Source organism: Staurois parvus, unplaced genomic scaffold (genome assembly GCF_062004578.1).
Source record: "Staurois parvus isolate SC_StPar_1 unplaced genomic scaffold, SC_StPar_1.0 ptg000040l, whole genome shotgun sequence".
NCBI classification, from domain to species: domain Eukaryota; kingdom Metazoa; phylum Chordata; class Amphibia; order Anura; family Ranidae; genus Staurois; species Staurois parvus.
The window spans coordinates 411345-434208 of NW_028317836.1; the positions used below are offsets into that span (position 1 = coordinate 411345).

The 22864-nt window shown below is 49.4% G+C and overlaps 1 protein-coding gene and 1 long non-coding RNA gene across 2 annotated transcripts; both read right to left on the reverse strand.

Moving 5' to 3' along the window:
• Nucleotides 1-4864: 4864 nt before the first annotated feature.
• On the reverse strand, nucleotides 4865-6765 carry LOC149470516 (uncharacterized). The gene is made up of 3 exons (XM_089663053.1): nucleotides 6526-6765; nucleotides 5303-5509; nucleotides 4865-5196 (listed from the first exon to the last, which is right to left on the reverse strand). Exons 1-3 carry the CDS (start codon nucleotides 6763-6765, stop codon nucleotides 5044-5046), a joined length of 600 nt encoding a protein of 199 aa, XP_089519179.1. The 3' UTR covers nucleotides 4865-5043.
• Nucleotides 6766-6831: 66 nt separating this feature from the next.
• LOC149470517 (uncharacterized) lies at nucleotides 6832-7334 on the reverse strand. Its single transcript, XR_016308554.1, has 3 exons — nucleotides 7271-7334; nucleotides 7045-7179; nucleotides 6832-6928 (listed from the first exon to the last, which is right to left on the reverse strand). It is a non-coding gene; the product is annotated as an uncharacterized LOC149470517 (long non-coding RNA).
• Nucleotides 7335-22864: the final 15530 nt, after the last annotated feature.

Here is a 22864-nt window from a genome sequence, read left to right on the forward strand (position 1 = left end):
TAAGGGGGATATGATCTCCATGTATAATACATAAGGGGGATATGATCTCCATGTATAATACATAAGGGGGGGATATGATCTCCATGTATAATACATAAGAGGGAATATGATCTCCATGTATAATACATAAGGGGGATATGATCTCCATGTATAATACATAAGGGGGGATATGATCTCCATGTATAATACATAAGGGGGGGATATGATCTCCATGTATAATACATAAGGGGGGGGGATATGATCTCCATGTATAATACATAAGAGGGGATATGATCTCCATGTATAATACATAAGGGGGGGATGTGATCTCCATGTATAATACAAAAGGGGGGATATGATCTCCATGTATAATACATAAGGGGGATATGATCTCCATGTATAATACATAAGGGGGGATATGATCTCCATGTATAATACATAAGGGAGGGATATGATCTCCGTGTATAATACATAAGGGGGGATATGATCACCGTGTATAATACATAAGGGGGGATATGATCTCCGTGTATAATACATAAGGGGGGATATGATCTCCGTGTATAATACATAAGGGGGATATGATCTCCGTGTATAATACATAAGGGGGGATATGATCTCCGTGTATAATACATAAGGGGGGATATGATCTCCGTGTATAATACATAAGGGGGGATATGATCTCCGTGTATAATACATAAGGGGGGATATGATCTCCGTGTATAATACATAAGGGGGGATATGATCTCCGTGTATAATACATAAGGGGGGATATGATCTCAGTGTATAATACATAAGGGGGATATGATCTCAGTGTATAATACATAAGGGGGGATATGATCTCCGTGTATAATACATAAGGGGGGATATGATCTCCGTGTATAATACATAAGGGGGGGATATGATCTCCGTGTATAATACATAAGGGGGGATATGATCTCCGTGTATAATACATAAGGGGGGGATATGATCTCCGTGTATAATACATAAGGGGGGGATATGATCTCCGTGTATAATACATAAGGGGGGATGTGATCTCCGTGTATAATACATAAGGGGGGGATGTGATCTCCATGTATAATACAAAAGGGGGGATATGATCTCCATGTATAATACATAAGGGGGATATGATCTCCATGTATAATACATAAGGGGGGATATGATCTCCATGTATAATACATAAGGGGGGATATGATCTCCATGTATAATACATAAGGGAGGGATATGATCTCCATGTATAATACATAAGGGGGGATATTATCTCCATGTATAATACATAAGGGGGGGATATGATCTCCATGTATAATACATAAGGGGGGATATGATCTCCGTGTATAATAAATAAGGGGGGATATGATCTCCGTGTATAATACATAAGGGAGGATATGATCTCCGTGTATAATACATAAGGGGGGATATGATCTCCGTGTATAATACATAAGGGGGGGATATGATCTCCGTGTATAATACATAAGGGGGGATATGATCTCCGTGTATAATACATAAGGGGGATATGATCTCCGTGTATAATACATAAGGGGGATATGATCTCCGTGTATAATACATAAGGGGGGATATGATCTCCGTGTATAATACATAAGGGGGGATATGATCTCCGTGTATAATACATAAGGGGGGGATATGATCTCCGTGTATAATACATAAGGGGGGATATGATCTCCATGTATAATACATAAGGGGGGATATGATCTCCATGTATAATACATAAGGGGGGATATGATCTCCGTGTATAATACATAAGGGGGGATATGATCTCCGTGTATAATACATAAGGGGGGATATGATCTCCGTGTATAATACATAAGGGGGGTATGATCTCCGTGTATAATACATAAGGGGGGTATGATCTCCGTGTATAATACATAAGGGGGATATGATCTCCGTGTATAATACATAAGGGGGGGATATGATCTCCGTGTATAATACATAAGGGGGGGATATGATCTCCGTGTATAATACATAAGGGGGGATATGATCTCCGTGTATAATACATAAGGGGGATATGATCTCCGTGTATAATACATAAGGGGGGTATGATCTCCATGTATAATACATAAGGGGGGATATGATCTCCATGTATAATACATAAGGGGGAGATATGATCTCCATGTATAATATATAAGGGGGGATATGATCACCATGTATAATACATAAGGGGGGGATATGATCTCCATGTATAATACATAAGGGGGGGGGGGATATGATCTCCATGTATAATACATAAGGGGGAGATATGATCACCATGTAATATACATAAGGGGGGATATGATCTCCATGTATAATACATAAGGGGGGATATGATCTCCATGTATAATACATAAGGGGGGGATATGATCTCCATGTATAATACATAAGGGGGGGATATGATCTCCATGTATAATACATAAGGGGGGATATGATCTCCATGTATAATACATAAGGGGGGGATATGATCTCCATGTATAATACATAAGGGGGATATGATCTCCATGTATAATACATAAGGGGGGATATGATCTCCATGTATAATACATAAGGGGGGATATGATCTCCATGTATAATACATAAGGGGGGGATATGATCTCCATGTATAATACATAAGGGGGGGATATGATCTCCATGTATAATACATAAGGGGGGGATATGATCTCCATGTATAATACATAAGGGGGGGATATGATCTCCATGTATAATACATAAGGGGGATATGATCTCCATGTATAATACATAAGGGGGGGATATGATCTCCATGTATAATACATAAGGGGGGGATATGATCTCCATGTATAATACATAAGGGGGAGATATGATCTCCATGTATAATACATAAGGGGGGGATATGATCTCCATGTATAATACATAAGGGGGGATATGATCTCCATGTATGATACATAAGGGGGGATATGATCTCCATGTATAATACATAAGGGGGGGATATGATCTCCATGTATAATACATAAGGGGGGATATGATCTCCATGTATAATACATAAGGGGGATATGATCTCCATGTATAATACATAAGGGGGATATGATCTCCATGTATAATACATAAGGGGGATATGATCTCCATGTATAATACATAAGGGGGGATATGATCACCATGTATAATACATAAGGGGGATATGATCTCCATGTATAATACATAAGGGGGGGATATGATCTCCATGTATAATACATAAGGGGGATATGATCTCCATGTATAATACATAAGGGGGGATGTGATATCCATGTATAATACATAAGGGGGGGTAGGAAAGTCCTGGATTCTTTCTTGGATACACAGAATATAACTGGATATAACATTTATAGGGAAAGGTGATCCCGGGAATATCCGATTGCCTCTCGGGGGGTCAGGGAGGAATGTTTCCCCTGCAGGAGGAGATCGGATCGTGCTTTGCTGGGTTTTGCCTTCTGGTGGATCAGCTGTGGGTGTCGGATTATAACTTTTATTATTAATGGTACAACTAGATGGATGTCTTTTTTCAGCCAGACTAACTATGTAACTATGTAGGTCCCACACCGCTGCCTCCCATCTCCTGAGACTGCACTCAGTGACTTGGGGCTGAGACACTCCAGACATATCCCTCCACCCGGCACAGCCAGCAGATAACAGAGAAGGAAGATTATGGGAGAGAAATCCAGGAATACAGGACGGGGAACACAGCTCAGGGAAGTGACCCGGGATTACAGGCTGAACACAGAACAAATGGCGGCTGACTGGCGCATTACCGCCTACAAAGTGCTTCATTCCATCCCATGCGGAGTCATGTGACCTACAAACCTTCAATGCCATGTTGTATTTATTACCTCCGAGGGATTAAATCATGGAAAAATGATGAATGCAGGGAAACGGGATATGACGTCATCACGCTCGGCGTCTTCATAGGGTGCGGTATCCACGAGGAGGGAAGGGACATGAGATGCAGCTCCATCTTGGATGAGCACGAGGCAATCTAGAATATGACGAGGCAACCGTTCTAAGGAGTCTTTTGGGTGATTTCAGAGACACGGCTCACTTCCTCCGGTGGCCAGTAACAGTCTGATTGGCTGAGTGACTTTAGATGGGAATCGGGAACGTTGGTTGTTCTGCCTGCAGCCCGAGTGTGAGGGAAATGTTTGGGCTCTAGGTGGTATATAGTATATACTATGTTATATACGGTCAGTGATACGGGACGCAGGTCTCATACACCCCTAGAGGAAGCGCACTGAGCCTCTAATAAGCCCCTCATGCCGGGGTGCTGGGCGTCACCCTAGACTCTGACCCCTCCTTCCGGCCCCCACATCCAATCACCGGCTAAATCCTGCCGCCTCAACCCCCGGAACATCGCCAAACTCCGCCCCTTCCTGACCAATGACACCACAAACTCATCCACGCCTTGTTATATCCCGCCTCCATTACTGCAACTCCCTCCTAACTGGTCTACCGTCACACAGGCCACACCCCCTTCAGTCTATTATGAATGCTGCTGCTAGACTCATACACCTTACCAACCAATCAGTGACTGCCGCCCCTCTCTGCCAATCCCTCCACTGACCTCCACCCCTCTCTGCCAATCCCTCCACTGTCCTCCACCCCCCTCTGTCATTCCCTCCACCCCTCTCTACCAATCCCTCCACTGACCTCCACCCCTCTCTGCCAATCCCTCCACTGACCTCCATTCAGTGTCCTCAACCCCCCTCTGTCATTCCCTCCACTGGCCTCCACTCCCCTCTATGATTACAGCACGTCCACCATGTGAATGACAACCTTTCTATGACCCGTGTGATCTAATACATACAACATGGCATTGAACGTTTGTAGGTCACATGACTCCGCATGGGATGGAAGGAACCACTTTGTAGGCGGTAATGCGCCAGTAGGCCGCCATTTTTTCTGAGTTCCAGTATTTCAGGTTTACAATCCAAGCTTTTATTGAAGTGAGTCGCAGATATAATCCAGATACGTTTACCGGATCAAGCGGGACGGCATTGTTTCTTCTGATGTATTACAGGCTGATATCACCCCGCCCCCGCCCTACTCTGGACCAATCAGTGAGCAGTATGGGTGGAGGAATGGATTTGGTGTTCATGACCCACCTGTGCTGATCTCTGTAGGAGTGTCCTCCTCTATAAATGTCCCCGTTATTCCATCCTCCTCCATAGACTGCTGATCATCCCTCACATACGCCTCTTCTTCTTCTGCTTTCACCTCAAATTCTATATCGATTGGATCTCCACTCTACATCAAGAGAAGGAGAGGAAATATCATCTGGAAGATAGAAGGTCACAGAAACTCCACACATTGTCTGTATGAATCCATGTTCTAGATGTTCCATCCCACCAACCTTGCAATGGTGAGGGATGGTGTGACCTTCCTGTGTGGAATCCCGGGAATACAGAGGACGGGGACATCTCTCTGGTGGGTTCCTGGTATTAGGTGGCTCCATCATCTCCTTGTGTCCTTCTGAAAACTTCTCCATCTCTCCATACTCCTCATCCTCCTCTTTATACTCTTCTTTACCATCAATATTCTCATCCCCGAGGATTCCACTCTGAGAGATATAATAAAACATTCATTGTAACAAACATGCCGAGTATAAATCCCACCTACCAATAATTGTCATCATCTACCCCATTATCATCTCACGTGTGGACTACTGCAACTGCCTCCTCACCGGCCGACCGCACCACCGGCCTCCCGCACCACCGGCCTCCCGCACCACCGGCCTCCCGCACCACCGGCCATCCCGCACCACCGGCCATCCCGCACCACCGGCCATCCCGCACCACCGGCCTCCCCTCCTCACCAGCCTACCTCATCACAGGCTATCCTGAACTCAGCGGCCAGACTCATCCACCTTACCAACCGCTCCGCTTCTGCCACCCCCCTCTGCCAATCCCTCCACTGGCCTCCACCCCCTCTGTCATTCCCTCCACTGGCCTCCATTCAGTGTCCTCCACCCCCCTCTGTCATTCCCTCCACTGGCCTCCACTCAGTGTCATCCACCCCCCTCTGTCATTCCCTCCACTGGCTCCCAATTGCCCAACTCATTAAATTCAAACTACTAACACTGACATACAAAGCCAATCATAACTCCGCCCCAAACTACCTCCCCGACCTGATGCCCAAATATCACCCAACCCGTAATCTTCGCTCCTCACAAGACCTCCTACTTTCTAGCTCCCTGGTCTCCTCCTCCCACGCCCGACTGCAGGACTTCTCCAGGCCTTCCCCCATCCTCTGGAACTCACTACCCCAATCCATCAGACTGTCACCTACCCTCCTCACCTTTAGGCACACCCTGAAAACCCATCTCTTCAGGGAAGCCTACCCCACCCTCACCTAACAGCCGATCTCCTCCACTCCTCCTACCACTCCATCCCCCACAACCACTTCCTCCTGTACCACTCTCCCCCCCCTCCTAGATTGTAAGCTCCCAGGATCAGGGCCCTCGCACCCCTCGTGTATTGTATTGTTACTGTATTGTCTCATGTTCTGTCCCCACTATAATGTACAGCGCTGAGCAAACCTTCTGCCGCCATATAAATACTGTATATTAATATCTACCTGATGATGGTGAGGGATGGTGTGACCTTCCTGTGTGGAATCCCGGGAATACAGAGGACGGGGACATCTCTCTGGGGGGTTCCTGTAGCTAGATGACTCCACCATGGTGTCCTGGTAAAGATCTTTGTGTTCTTTTAGAAGCTCTGACTCTTCCATACCCCCATCCTCATCCTCCTCTTCTTTAACTTCAACTGTAGAATCTCTCAGGTTTCCACTCTGAATATATAATAAAAATGACATCAATGGTAACAATGCAGATAATGTACAGATCCTAATGATACTATCAGTGATTGTTCCTCATCTACCTGATGATGGTGAGGGATGGTGTGACCTTCCTGTGTGGAATCCCGGGAATACAGAGGACGGGGACATCTCTCTGGTGGGTTCCCATGACTGGATCCATCTGTAGGAAACACACACACTGACTGAATCCATTGTTTCTATGTGTTTATCAGATGATGGGGGATCTAGGTGGATCCTCCGTACTGCTCTCTCCTTTACAATAAAGTCTCCTCTTACCCGGTGATGTGAGGGGCGGCTGATTGTCCATCATGACGTCCTTGTAGAGATCCTTGTGTCCTCTCTGGTGGTCCTCCATCATGACGTCCTTGTAGAGGTCCTTGTGTCCTTCTAAATATTGATGTGTATCATCTGCTGGAGATAAAAGACATCACATGACTATGGAGGAAGAGGACGGACATGACGGGGGGTTACTGGGTGTAAATAGAACATAACATCTTATTACCTCCTCTGCTGCTACTCCCTGCAATGTCTCCGATCTCATTCACACCGAATGGCACAGCCTGTATTTATTCCATGTCACTTCCTGTCTGTTCCTAACATCACTTCCTGTCTGTATTCTAGAGAAGTCCTGTCTGGTTAGTAGAAATGAGATCACCATCTTGTGGAGTTCAGAGGAACTGCATCCTCGAGAAATGTCCCCTAATACCCATTCCTGCATTGTATTACCTTACAGAGATATCAGGGAGGAGTCAAATTAACTAATAAAAAGTAAGAAACAATAAACCTAACTCTTATGCAACCAACTGTTTAAAAAATATATTTTACTACAGATAGTAAAGTCTTAAAGACACAGAACACCCAATATAACAGAGACCCCCAAAATCAGACAGACTACCCAGAATATTCCACCCTTCATATCAGAGACTAAGACAGACTACCCAGAATGTCCCATCCTTCATATCAGAAAGAGACAGACTACCCAGAATGTCCCATCCTTCATATCAGAGAGAGACAGACTACCCAGAATGTCCCGTCCTTCATATCAGAGAGAGAGACAGACTACCCAGAATGTCCCGTCCTTCATATCAGAGAGAGACAGACTACCCAGAATGTCCCATCCTTCATATCAGAGAGAGACAGACTACCCAGAACGTCCCGTCCTTCATTTCAGAGAGAGAGAAAGACTACCCAGAATGTCCCATCCTTCATATCAGAGAGAGACAGACTACCCAGAATGTCCCGTCCTTCATATCAGAGAGAGACAGACTACCCAGAACGTCCCGTCCTTCATTTCAGAGAGAGAGAAAGACTACCCAGAATGTCCCATCCTTCATATCAGAGAGAGACAGACTACCCAGAATGTCCCGTCTTTCATATCAGAGAGATAGACAGATGACCCAGAATGTCCCATCCTTCATATCAGAGAGAGAGACAGACTACCCAGAATGTCCCGTCCTTCATATCAGAGCGAGACAGACTACCCAGAATGTCCCGTCCTTCATATCAGAGAGAGACAGACTACCCAGAATGTCCCGTCCTTCATATCAGAGAGAGACAGACTACCCAGAATGTCCCGTCCTTCATATCAGAGAGAGTCAGACTACCCAGAATGTCCCGTCCTTCATATCAGAGAGAGACAGACTACCCAGAATGTCCCGTCCTTCATATCAGAGAGAGAAAGACTACCCAGAATGTCCCATCCTTCATATCAGAGAGAGAGACAGACGACCCAGAATGTCCCGTCCTTCATATCAGAGAGAGTCAGACTACCCAGAATGTCCCGTCCTTTATATCAGAGAGAGAGACAGACTACCCAGAATGTCCCGTCCTTCATATCAGAGAGACAGACTACCCAGAATGTCCCGTCCTTCATATCAGAGAGAGACAGATGACCCAGAATGTCCCGTCCTTCATATCAGAGAGAGAGACAGACTACCCAGAATGTCCCGTCCTTCATATCAGAGAGAGAGACAGAATACCCAGAATGTCCCGTCCTTCATATCAGAGAGAGAGACAGACTACCCAGAATGTCCTGTCCTTCATATCAGAGAGAGACAGACTACCCAGAATGTCCCGTCCTTCATATCAGAGACTGAGACAGACAACCCAGAATGTCCCGTCCTTCATATCAGAGACTGAGACAGACTACCCAGATTGTCCCGTCCTTCATATCAGAGAGAGACAAACTACCCAGATTGTCCCGTCCTTCATATTAGAGACACAGACGACCCAGAATGTCCCGTCCTTCATATTAGAGACACAGACGACCCAGAATGTCCCGTCCTTCATATTAGAGAGACAGACGACCCAGAATGTCCCGTCCTTCATATCAGAGAGAAACTGACGACCAAGAATGTCCTGTCCTACATATCAGAGAGAGAGAGACAGACGACCCAGAGGCCCTGATTTACTATTGGGTTTGGGCGCATATTGGTGGGCGAACGTCCAATTTTTATGAGCGACCGTCTATTTTACCCCGCAACGAGATTTACTATTGAGCAGCGCCCATAAATAGACACCAATCAAATTTACTAACGAGATACACGCCCGGAATCAGACTCACAAAGCAGACTTGGTAAGAGGCACGTCTGACACCATGAAAGATCACTGCAGAGACGTTCACTTAGAAATTTGCTTTACCAGATATCAGGACTTCACTTTAAACAATATCTGCTATTTCCAAAAAAATTAAGAATGTGTTAAAAATCTTTTTTTAAAGGAAATCGACACAGTGAAAATCTAGACGCCCGTGCAGTGTCTATGGCCGATATAAATGCGCATGTGCAGAACACATGTTAGACATCCTCTGTAGGCGCTTGCTTTTTAGCCACTGCTCAATAGTAAATCTCTGTGTGGAGTCCTCTGACAGCCGGCACTCGGTGTCTCCTGTGTGTGGAGTCCTCTGACAGCCGGCACTCGGTGGCGTCTCCTGTGTGTGGAGTCCTCTGACAGCCGGCACTCGGTGTCGTCTCCTGTGTGTGGAGTCCTCTGATAGCCGGCACTCGGCGTCTCCTGTGTGTGGAGTCCTCTGACAGCCGGCACTCGGTGGCGTCTCCTGTGTGTGGAGTCCTCTGACAGCCGGCACTCGGTGGCGTCTCCTGTGTGTGGAGTCCTCTGACAGCCGGCACTCGGTCGCGACTACTGTGTTTAATAAACAGCATTAAGCATATCTTCATGTAATCTAATTAGATTTCCTTCGTTTTAGTGATTATATTTTTGTTTCTTATCCTTTATAATTATTTCTGTGATGATTTTACTTATTTCGAAGGTCTAGATAATATTTATTTTGACAGCTGAATGTAAAAATAAAGGTCCGCAATAAAAAAAAAAACCAGCGTGGGGTCCCCCCTCCCATCCATACCAGACCCTTATCCGAGCATGCAGCCCGGCAGGTCAGGAAAGGGGGGGGACGAGCGAGCGCCCCCCCCTCCTGAACCATACCAGGCCACATGCCCTCAACATGGGGGGGTGCTTTGGGGCAGGGGGGGCTCCCCCCCCAAAGCACCTTGTCCCCATGTTGATGAGGACAAGGGCCTCTTCCCCACAACCCTGGCCGGTGGTTGTGGGGGTCTGCGGGCGGGGGGCTTATCAGAATCTGGAAGCCCCCTTTAACAAGGGGGCCCCCAGATCCCGGCCCCCCCCCCCTATGTGAAGGAGTCTGCGGTACATGGTCCCGCAGACTCATTCACAAAAAAACTAAGTGTGGTGTAAAAAAAACACAGTACAGGGTCTTTGACAAGTCCTTTATTAAAACAATGTCCCCCGAAGTAGATCCAACGTCAATCACGGCGGCGGCAGAGACCCGAAAAAAAAAAAAAAAAAAAAGTTCCGCTCCCGTCGGAGGCTTCCAGCCTTGTGAAGAAAAGGCTAGATGACATTTCTTATATAGGTATGGGGCGGGGCCAGCCGGGGACATCTTCAGAGTGACCCCGCCCCATGTCACATGCTTGCTGTTCCCGGCTGGCCCCGCCCCATACCTATATAAGAAATGTCAGACTGTCTCCTGCATTCAGCTAGATAGCCTCAGTGGAGAGACAGGCTGACAATTCCTACATAGGTAAGGGGCGGGGATGATGTCCCTGGCTGGCCCCGCCCCATACCTATATAAGAACTGTCAGCTAGCCTCTTCTTCACAAGGCTGGAAGCCTACGACGGGAGCGGAACTTTTTTCTTTTTTCGGGTCCCTGCCGCCGCCGCAATTGACGTTGGATCTACTTCGGGGGACATTGTTTTAATAAAGGACTTGTCAAAGACCCTGTACTGTATTTTTTTTACACCACACTTTGTTTTTTTGTGAATGAGTCGCGGGACCATGTACCCCATCCTCATTCACGTAGGGGGGGCCGGGATCTGGGGGCCCCCTTGTTAAAGGGGGCTTCCAGATTCTGATAATCTGGCTCACTCATCCCCCCCCTTTCCTGACCTGCCGGGCTGCATGCTCGGATAAGGGTCTGGTATGGATATTGAGGGGGACCCACGCTGTTTTTTTTTTTAATTTCGGTGTGGAGTTCCCCCTTAATATCCATACCAGACCTGAAGTACTTGGTATGGATGAGGGGGAGGACCCTTGAAGGGCTTGGTGTGGATGGGAGGGGGGACCCCCGAAGGGCTTGGTGTGGATGGGAGGGGGGACCCCCGAAGGGCTTGGTATGGATGAGGGGGGGACCCCAAGCTGTTTTTTTATTATTTAATTCACAGAAATAATTTAAAATTCAGCTGTCAGTGGGAAACCCCGATGAGAGCTGAAACATTCCTTCTGTCCCTGCAGAGAGCTGCGCTATTATATTTGACATTAAAAAGTATAAAGGTTGCAACATTGTATCTATTTGTATCCATTCCGGATATAGATGTTTTTATTCGGATACATATAGATACAATGTTGCAACCTTTATACTTTTTAATGTCTAATATAATAGCGCAGCTCTCTGCAGGGACAGAAGGAATTACTTTGCTATTATATTTGCCGGCCGTAGACGGGGCGAAAATCGGCCGATTTGTTTTACCATTGGTGGTAAGGTCGGCCCATTGAACAACCGATTTTTCGTTTTTTTTTTTTTTTTTAAAAACGGTCCGTTTTCGCCCCATCTATGGCCTGCATTTTTCCTTTTTCTTCTTTTTCTTCTTCTTTTTTTTCTTCTTCTTTTTCATTTTCTTCTTCTTTTTCTTCTTTTTCTTGCAGGTGCAGATTTTTTATCTGTTAAAAGATCAGCCAATTTGCCGATCATTGCAGCTAAAATCGGCCAATCTGCAAAATCGGCAGATTTTTATCCAAATTTACCAATTACAAAATCCCCAAAAATGGCTGACCAATTAACCCACTAATGGCCCGAAAATCAGCCAATTTTTTTTTCGGACGATTTTAGACCCATCTAAAGCAAGCCATAGATGGGTCTAAAATCGGCCGATTTTTCTGCCGAAAAAAAAATCGAACGATTTTCGGGCCGTTAGTGGGTTAATTGGTCGGCCATTTTTTGGGATTTTGGCACATTGTTTTTATCAGTAAAGTTGGAAAAAAAATTTCTAACTTTACTGATAAACAAAATATGCTAAAATTCCAAAAAATGGCCGACCAATTATCCCACTAACGGAAGAGGCCCTTGTCCCCATTAACATGGGGACAAGGTGCTTTTGGGGGGGAGCCCCCCTGCCCCAAAGCACCCCCCCATGTTGAGAGCATGTGGCCTGGTATGGTTCAGGAGGGGGGGGGGCTCGCTCATCCCCCCCCTTTCCTGACCTGCCGGGCTGAATGCTCGGATAAGGGTCTGGTATGGATTTTGGGGGGATCCCGAAGCTGTTTTTTATTTAATTTCGGCGTGGAGTTCCCCTTAATATCCATACCAGACCCGAAGGACTTGGTGTGGATGGGAAGGGGGACCCCCGAAGGGCTTGGTGTGGATGGGAGGGAGGACCCCCGAAGGACTTGGTGTGGATGGGAGGGGGGACCCCCGAAGGGCTTGGTGTGGATGGGAGGGCGGACCCCCGAAGGGCTTGGTGTGGATGGGAGGGGGGACCCCCGAAGGACTTGGTGTGGATGGGAGGGGGGACCCCCGAAGGGCTTGGTGTGGATGGGAGGGAGGACCCCATGCCATTTTTTATTTATTATGGTGCTGGTTTTTAAATGTAATTCTCCCTTTTTTCCTTCACTATAGCTCAGAAATTCACCTGTCACTTCCCCCGGCTAAAAGAGAAAGTTTTCTTGGAATTTATATCCCTAAAGGAAACAATGTTTACTTTGAGTTCATTAAAAGATACAAAGTTTTCTGTAACTTCGGGGAAAGTGACTTCTAAGCTTGTGAACTATAGTGAAGAAAGAAAAAAGGCGACATTTGCATTTGAAAATCAGCGCCGACATAGACTTTGTATTGCAAAAAAAATTATTAACAATTGTGTAAACCGAGGCGTTATTTTCAATGGATTTTCATTCGTAAACCAAAAATTATGTTAACCGAGATGTTGGGACACCGAGGTATGCCTGTACTAGTATTGTAATCCTGTAATGTCTTTTGCCGGACCGGGGCTGCTTGGAGATGGTCATCTGCTAGGCCGGCTAGTTGTCCCATCTTTTCACGCAGTTCAAAGACATAGGGCACCACAGGGACCCCGGTATCTGGTAGTTGACCCTCCCAGTATTCCTTCAGTAGGGTCAGGGGGCCGCGGATTTTCCGCCCATACAGCAGTTCAAAGGGGGAAAATCCGGTAGATTCCTGCGGCACCTCCCGATAGGCAAAGAGGAGGTGGGGCAGGTATCTTTCCCAGTCTGGCTCTAGGTCTACAAAGGCCCGTAGCAAGGCCTTCAGGGTCCCGTTGAAGCGTTCACACAGTCCATTGGTCTGGGGGTGATTGGGGGTTGTCCGGATGGCCCGCACTCCACAGGTCTGCCAGAGGGACTGAACAAGGCCTGACATGAACTGAGTCCCCTGATCTGACAGGATTTCAGCAGGGAAGTCCACTCGAACTTTGGGAGCTGTGATGCTGGACAGGGCGACTGCTTTGGGGATAACGAGTAGCATAGTCCACGATGGTCAGGATGTACCGCTTTCCAGATTTGCTGGGGCGAGCTAAGGGGCCCAGAATGTCAATAGCTACTCGTTGGAATGGCTCCTCAATAATGGGTAGGGGCTGTAGGGGGGCCCGCAGGCCACCTGTTCTTCCATGTTGCTGACAGGTATCGCAGGTACGGCAGTAGCGAGCTACCGATTGGGACATCCCAGGCCAATAGAATGCCTGGGCCAACCTCCTTTCGGTCTGTAGCTTTCCCTGATGCCTAGCCATGGGAATATCGTGAGCAAGGTGTAGCAGTTGGGTCTGGAATTGTTGGGGAACTATCAGCTGTTTAGCCACGGTCTGGGGCCCTCCTTCGGCGTCGGTCTCCACCACCCGGTACAGCAACCCATTTTCCTGCACTCTCCTTTCGCCGGTCCCCGGACCAGTCAGCCCTGCTTGGGTCCAGAAGCTTGTCAGAGTAGGGTCGGTGGCTAAGTCCCCTTGAAACTTTTCCCGGTCCCATGTCACCCCAGTATTTTCAGCAGTCAGAGTTGAGTCACTCACCACGGGCAGCGGAGGTCCACCCACATTCTGGGGTGCCTCCTTCCTCTCAACGGTTTCCCGGCAGGCCTGACTTCGTGTGACGGCTCCCACAAAGTGGCATTGAAGATCGCCCACATCATTCCCAAGAAGCACATCTGCAGGCAGTCCTCCCATTACCCCCATGTTGCAGCGTTTAGGCCCCAAGCCATAGTCCAGATTGACGGTAGCAAGAGAGATGAAGCGTTTGGTGCCCACTGCTAGTTGAATCACTATCCCAGGGCCAGGCTGTACAGCATCAGGGTGCACCACTCGGGGGTCCACAATGGTGAGGAAGGCCCGAGTCTCGGAAGCCCACCGCCTTTTGTCCATCCACAGTGACCTCTTGCAAGTGCTTTCCTTGGAGGCTCTGGGTAGGGGCCCCAACCGGCTGTAGGCCAAAGATTCCCGGGGGGGTGTCCTTGTCCACGGGAGCGAGATCCCAGTCTGAAGGGGGTGGTGGCAAGTCCTCGGGAGCTTGGTACAGATCCACAGAATTCACTGGCCGGGGCAAGCTAGGCCTGAGAGTCTTCTTTCTGGCGGGGCAGCTGGCCTGGTAGTGACCAATCTGTCCACAGCCAAAGCACCGCCTATCTAAGGACGGTCTGGGGCCCCGTTGTGAGGTGGCTGAACGAGGTGGTAGTAAGGGCCGTAGCGCTGGCACTGTTTGTGGGGCCATCCGGCGATGGGGAGGCGTGTAGGGCACCGGTGTAGGATGGGGCATCCTGGCCACTTGGGGTGCCTTGGCCGCAGGCTTTTTCCATTGCGGGTTAATGAGGAGAGCCTCATCCGCTAAGGCTGCAGCTTCTTCCAGGGTGGCAGGTTTCCGCTCACGCACCCACTGTCGGAGCTCGGGGGGGCACTTGAAAAGGAATTGTTCCTTTAGGATGGCCTGGATGATCTGCTCAGGGAAGGTTGCCTTCTGCCTTTCCAGCCACCGGCGGCAGGCTACCGACAACTTGTGTGCAAACATTTTGAAGGAGGCCTCTGGGAGGCGGGGGCTAGTCCGGAACTGGGCCCGATATGACTCCGATGAGACCGCGTAGTAGTCCAGTACGGCCCTTTTTATCTCCTCATAGTTCCGTCTCTTGAGGGGGTCCATCATTCGGTAGGCTTCAGCAGCCCCTCCTTCAAGCAGCCCTACCACATGGCGAGTCCAGTCTGTGGGTGGGACCTCCAGTAGTTCACACTGGTATTCAAAGTCCTCTTGGTAGTGCTTAAAGTCCTTCCTGGATATTCTCTAGGCCTCCCGTGCCACAGGGACCACCACAGGAGCAGCTGCTTGATTCTTTGCAGCTTCCCACTCTGTTTGTCTCTTTTGAGCCTTTTCAATGGCTGCCATCTTTCTATCTAGGGTGGCATCCTCCCCCAGAATGGCCATCTCTTCCTCGTACCACATGACCCAAGGGCTCTTGCCACTTGTGCTTTGAAGCTCTGGTCCATCTCTTCTCAGGACCGCTCGGCTCCTGTCTGTGCCCGTATCTTCCCGTTGCTGTTGGCTGGCTTCCTCCAGCATCCGGACCAGCTGATCTTTGGTAAGTCCCTTGTAGTTGAGGCCCAAAGTTCTGGCCTTTTCTTGTAAGCTGGTTACCATCCAGTGTTGATATTCCGGGGCCACCGCTTCCATGGTATGCAGACTCTCATCTGCCATCTCAAGTGCTCTCGTCCCGCCGCTGCCACCAGTTGTCAAGAGAACCAGAGAGCACACAGAGACAGACTGCACGGAACCCAACGTGCTTTTATTGGGGAGGTTTTTGGGGCACAGACAACAGTTCCTTTAGTCCACAGATCCACACCAGACACAGCAACACAGTACAGTTCTCTGGAAGGCAATATGGAACAACAGGGGAATGGTAATCCACAGGGTTAGTCCACACAGGAGGCTCCAGGCAGGAAAGGGTTAAGTCCAGGCAGGTTCACGGAGAGCAAGGGGTTAAGTCCAGGCAGGATCACGGAGAACAAGGGGTTAAGTCCAGGCAGGGGATAGATCCAGCCAGGCAGATGCACGGGGACAGCAGAAGATTCCTCCACAGTGCAGGGATTCCAGGCAGCACAGACAGTCCAGGAGATGAGGAGGACGGGGGATGGTCGGATGAGAGAAGCTGGCCCTCAGCATAGCCTTCCCTCACACACGCAGCCAGGAGAACACACGGGGGGGTTTCTTGCTCTCTCTTAAGTATAGAGCTCTGTGCCTTGTTGGTAACCGGATACTTCCTGTCGGGTTACCATGGCAATGGGCCCTGTCTCTCAGATCTGCCGAGGGAGCCCAGGAATTTGTGCATGAGGGGGAAGGGAGGAGGGGGCCTGTTTGTGGATTCCTTCAGCAGGAGGCCAGACTGCAAGCCAGGGGGTGAGGGGCTGCTGAGGGCTGCCTGTGTCAGGGTCACGGAGGACTAGAAGTCCCAGAATGGATGGGACAGAAGAGTGAGGGGCTGCTGAGTGGCAGCCAGCAAACCTGGAGGATGGGGAAAGAAGGACCAGCTCCGAGACACCAAGTATACCATGTGCACAGCCACCCCTCTGTCCAAGTATACCACGTCCACCACCACTCCTCTGTCCAAGTATATCACGTCCACCGCCACCCCTCTGTCCGAGTATACCACGTCCACCCCTCTGTCCGAGTATACCACGTCCACCCCTCTGTCCAAGTATGCCACATCCACTGCCACCCCTCTGTCCAAGTATTCGTCCACAGCCAGCCCTCTGTCCAAGTATACCACGTCCACCACCACTCCTCTGTCCAAGTATACCATGTCCACCGCCTTCCCTCTGTCCAAGTATACCACGTCCACCATCACCCCTCTGTCCAAGTATAACATGTCCACCACCACCCCTCTGTCCAAGTATACCACGTCCACCCCTCTGTCCACATATGCCACGTCCACTGCCACCCTTCTGTCCAAGTATACCACGTCCACAGCCACCCCTCTGTCCAAGTATAGCACGTCCACAGCCACCCCTCTGTCCGAGTAAACCACGTCCATCGCCACCCCTCTGTCAAAGTATACCACGTCCACCACCACCCCTCTGTCAAAGTATACCACTTCCACCCCTCTGTCCAAGCATATCACAACCACTGCCACACCTCTGTCCAGTTATACTACATCCACCGCCACCCCTCTGTCCAAGTATACCACGTCCACCACCACCCCTCTGTCCAAGTATACCACGTCCACCCCTCTGTCCAAGTATACCACATCCACATCAACCCCTCTGTCCAAGTATGCCACGTCCACAGCTCCCCCTGTCCAAGCATACCACCCCCACCCCCACGTCCAAGTATACCACGCCCACCCCCACCCTTCTGTCCAAGTATACCATGCCCACCGCCACCCCTCTGTCCAAGTATACCACGTCCACCGCCACCCTCTGTCCAAGTATACCACGTCCATCACCACCCCTCTGTCCAAGGTTTTGCTCACCTCCTCATAAAAATAAATCAGATTTGTGTGACAACTTCTGTCTTTCATGAATCCACGCTGTCCGTGGCTTACAATATTTGTTTCCAGCAAGAACTCCTCTCTGTGGTCTTTTATTAAACTCTCCAGTATCTTCCCAACTATAGAAGTGACACTAACAGCTCTATAATTACTTGGGAAAGATTTTGTCCCCTTTATAAATATTGGCCCCACATTGGCCTTACACCAATCCCGTGGTACTATGCCAGTCATTAAAGAGTCCCTAAAAATGAGAAACAATGGCTGTGAGATGACAGAGCTGGATTCTGTAAGGCCCCGTGGGTGTATGCCATCCGGTCCACGGGCTTTATTCACCTTTATTCTATTCTATAATATTTCTGGATCGTATCAATTGTGAGCCAATGTGGATGATGTGGGGGGTGTCAGTACCACGCCCAATATGGACAAGAGCCCCCCCATGCTCCTTTGTATACACAGAGCTGAAGAAGGGATGTCATACATTGTCCTTCTCTTTGTCCCCCCCCCCCCCTAGATGGTTCTGTAAAGGGCCTACATGCTGGGACCGGACCTTTCTACTATTCATAGATTGGAGGAATGTTTTGGGGTCGTCCTGATATCTTTCTGTGGTTTGTTTTCAGTTTTTGTGCCTTTATTTCCTTTCTGCATCTTCTGTTCTATTCTCTGTAATGTGTAAACGATGATGGCGTTCCTTCATTGTGATCTGTAATAAAAGCTCTTTTCTTCTTATCTATGGCTTTTGTCACTTTGGCCGGAAGACACAGAGGTTGGATTTGTAGCCTTTTATACTTGGTGCCCACGGGGATATATTCTGCAGTGTGGTCACATACAGTCTTTGTGAAGAACTCCCATTTCTGTGTTGTGTTCATCCATGCCAATATTCCTCCCAGTCTAAGTCTAGGAGAGCAGATCTCAGCCTTGGAGAATTAGCTCTCTTAAAGTTCAGCGTTTTTATTCTCCCCGTATGTGCTCGCTGTTTACAGCTAACAATGAAATCATGTTATGGTCACGGCTACCCAGATGTTCTATATATGGACATTCGTAATAATCTCTGCATGGTTGGAGATGACCAGGTCCAGCAGAGCATCATTCCTAGTTGGGGCCTCTATGACCAGCAGAGCATCATTCCTAGTTGGGGCCTCTATGACCAGGTCCAGCAGAGCATCATTCCTAGTTGGGGCCTCTATGACCAGGTCCAGCAGAGCATCATTCCTAGTTGGGGCCTCTATGACACAGGTCCAGCAGAGCATCATTCCTAGTTGGGGCCTCTATGACACAGGTCCAGCAGAGCATCATTCCTAGTTGGGGCCTCTATGACACAGGTCCAGCAGAGCATCATTCCTAGTTGGGGCCTCTATGACCAGGTCCAGCAGAGCATCATTCCTAGTTGGAGCCTCTATGACCAGGTCCAGCAGACCATCATTCCTAGTTGGGGCCTCTATGGCTAGGTCCAGCAGAGCATCATTCCTAGTTTGGGCCTCTATGGCTAGGTCCAGCAGAGCATCATTCCTAGTTGGGGCCTCTATGACCAGGTCCGGCAGAGCATCATTCCTAGTTGGGGCCTCTATGACCAGGTCCAGCAGAGCATCATTCCTAGTTGGAGCATCTATGACACAGCAGAGCATCATTCCTAGCTGGGGCCTCTACGACCAGGTCCAGCAGAGCATCATTCCTAGCTGGTGCCTCTATGACACAGGTCCAGCAGAGCATGATTCCTAGTTGGGGCCTCTATGACACAGGTCCAGCAGAGCATCATTCCTAGTTGGGGCCTCTATGACACAGGTCCAGCAGAGCATCATTCCTAGTTGGGGTCTCTATGACCAGGTCCAGCAGAGCATCATTCCTAGCTGGGGCCTCTATGACCAGCTCCAGCAGAGCATCATTCCTAGTTGGGGCCTCTATAACGCAAGTCCAGAAGAGCATTATTCCTAGTTGGGGCCTCTATGACACAGGTCCAGCAGAGCATCATTCCTAGTTGGGGCCTCTATGACACAGGTCCAGCAGAGCATCATTCCTAGTTGGGGCCTCTATGACCAGGTCCAGCAGAGCATCATTCCTAGTTGGGGCCTCTATGACCAGGTCCAGCAGACCATCATTCCTAGTTGGGGCCTCTATGGCTAGGTCCAGCAGAGCATCATTCCTAGTTTGGGCCTCTATGGCTAGGTCCAGCAGAGCATCATTCCTAGTTGGGGCCTCTATGACACAGGTCCAGCAGAGCATCATTCCTAGTTGGAGCATCTATGACACAGCAGAGCATCATTCCTAGCTGGGGCCTCTACGACCAGGTCCAGCAGAGCATCATTCCGAGCTGGGGCCTCTATGACACAGGTCCAGCAGAGCATGATTCCTAGTTGGGGCCTCTATGACACAGGTCCAGCAGAGCATGATTCCTAGTTGGGGCCTCTATGACACAGGTCCAGCAGACCATCATTCCTAGTTGGGGCCTCTATGGCTAGGTCCAGCAGAGCATCATTCCTAGTTTGGGCCTCTATGGCTAGGTCCAGAAGAGCATCATTCCTAGTTGGGGCCTCTATGACCAGGTCCAGCAGAGCATCATTCCTAGTTGGGGCCTCTATGACCAGGTCCAGCAGAGCATCATTCCTAGTTGGAGCCTCTATGACACAGCAGAGCATCATTCCTAGCTGGGGCCTCTATGACCAGGTCCAGCAGAGCATCATTCCGAGCTGGGGCCTCTATGACACAGGTCCAGCAGAGCATGATTCCTAGTTGGGGCCTCTATGACACAGGTCCAGCAGTGCATCATTCCTAGTTGGGGCCTCTATGACACAGGTCCAGCAGAGCATCATTCCTAGTTGGGGCCTCTATGACACAGGTCCAGCAGAGCATCATTCCTAGTTGGGGCCTCTATGACACAGGTCCAGCAGAGCATCATTCTTAGTTGGGGCCTCTATGACACAGGTCCAGCAGAGCATCATTCCTAGTTGGGGCCTCTATGACACAGGTCCAGCAGAGCATCATTCCTAGTTGGGGCCTCTATGACACAGGTGCAGCAGAGCATCATTCCTAGTTGGGGCCTCTATGACACAGGTCCAGCAGAGCATCATTCCTAGTTGGGGCCTCTATGACACAGGTCCAGCAGAGCATCATTACTAATTGGGGCCTCTATGACACAGGTCCAGCAGAGCATGATTCCTAGTTGGGGCCTCTATGACACAGGTCCAGCAGAGCATCATTCCTTGCTGGGTCCTCTATGACACAGGTCCAGCAGAGCATGATTCCTAGCTGGGGCCTCTATGACACAGGTCCAGCAGAGCATCATTCCTAGCTGGGGCCTCTATGACACAGGTCCAGCAGAGCATCATTCCTAGCTGGGGCCTCTATGACCAGGTCCAGAAGAGCATCATTACTAGTTGGGGCCTCTATGACACAGGTCCAGCAGAGCATTATTCCTAGCTGGGGCCTCTATGGCTAGGTCCAGCAGAGCATCATTCCTAGTTGGGGCCTCTATGGCTAGGTCCAGCAGAGCATCATTCCTAGTTGGGGCCTCTATGATCAGGTCCAGTCGAGCATCATTCCTAGTTGGGGCCTCTATGACCAGGTCCAGCAGAGCATCATTCCTAGTTGGAGCCTCTATGACACAGCAGAGCTTCATTCCTAGTTGGGGCCTCTATGACACAGGTCCAGCAGGGCAGCATTCCTAGTTGGGGCCTCTATGACAGAGGTTCAGCAGTGCATGATTCCTAGTTGGGGCCTCTATGATACAGGTCCAGCAGAGCATCATTCCTAGTTGGGGCCTCTATGAAAAAGGTCAAGCAGAGTATCATTCCTAGTTGGGGCCTCTATGACACAGGTCCAGAAGAGCATCATTCCTAGTTGGGGCCTCTATGACCAGGTCCAGCAGAGCATCATTCTTAGCTGGGGCCTCCATGACACAGGTCCAGCAGAGCATCATTCCTAGCTGGGGCCTCTATGACCAGGTCCAGCAGAGCATCATTCCTAGCTGGGGCCTTCATGACCAGGTCCAGCAGAGCATCATTCCTAGCTGGGGCCTCTATGACACAGGTCCAGCAGAGCATGAATCCTAGCTGGGGCCTCTATGGCACAGGTCCAGCAGAGCATCATTCCTAGCTGGGGCCTCTATGACACAGGTCAAGCAGAGCATCATTCCTAGTTGGGGCCCCTATGACACAGGTCCAGCAGAGCATGATTCCTAGTTGGGGCCTCTATGACCAGGTCCAGCAGAGCATCATTCCTAGTTGGGGCCTCTATGACCAGGTCCAGCAGAGCATGATTCCTAGTTGGGGCCTCTATGACACAGGTCCAGCAGAGCATCATTCCTAGTTGGGGTCTCTATGACCAGGTCCAGCAGAGCATCATTCCTAGTTGGGGCCTCTATAACGCAGGTCAGGTCCAGCAGAGCATCATTCCTAGTTGGGGCCTCTATGACCAGGTCCAGCAGAGCATCATTCTTAGCTGGGGCCTCTATGACACAGGCCCAGCAGAGCATCATTCTTAGCTGGGGCCTCTATGACACAGGTCCAGCAGAGCATCATTCCTAGTTGGGGCCTCTATGACACAGGTCCAGCAGAGCATCATTCCTAGCTGGGGCCTCTATGACCAGGTCCAGCAGAGCATCATTCCTAGCTGGGGCCTCTATGACACAGGTCCAGCAGAGCATGATTCCTAGTTGGGGCCTCTATGACACAGGTCCAGCAGAGCATGATTCCTAGTTGGGGCCTCTATGACACAGGTCCAGCAGAGCATCATTCCTAGTTGGGGCCTCTATGAACTGAACTATACAATTGTCCTGTAGTAGGTTTATACATTTTTGCCCTTTAACTGTTTCTGCAGTCCTATTACTCCAGTCAGTTTCCGGGTAGTTAACATCCCCCATTATTATCACTGTCCCCGTCCTTTCCATCTGTGGGAGGAGCTGAGTCTCCCCCTCCTCATTAACACTGGAAGGCCTATAACAAACTCCAATGATGACCTTTGTAGTACCGCCCCCCAAGTGCAGCTCCACCCATAATACTTCAGCCTCATCACACTCTCCATCACCTAGGTCCTCTCACACTCGCTGAGATCACTTCTCACATAGAGACAGACTCCACCCCCTTTCCTATTACAGGCAGACT

Bases quoted from the DNA above. Each gene is read 5' to 3' on its own strand.
- LOC149470516 (XM_089663053.1), bottom strand. From the start codon at position 6,765: ATGTCATTTTTATTATATATTCAGAGTGGAAACCTGAGAGATTCTACA. The intron at 5,510-6,525 runs GTAGATATTAAT...TATATCTCTCAG, and splicing joins CCATCCCTCACCATCATCAG to AGTGGAATCCTCGGGGATGA. The intron at 5,197-5,302 runs GTTGGTGGGATG...CTCTTGATGTAG, and splicing joins CCATCCCTCACCATTGCAAG to AGTGGAGATCCAATCGATAT.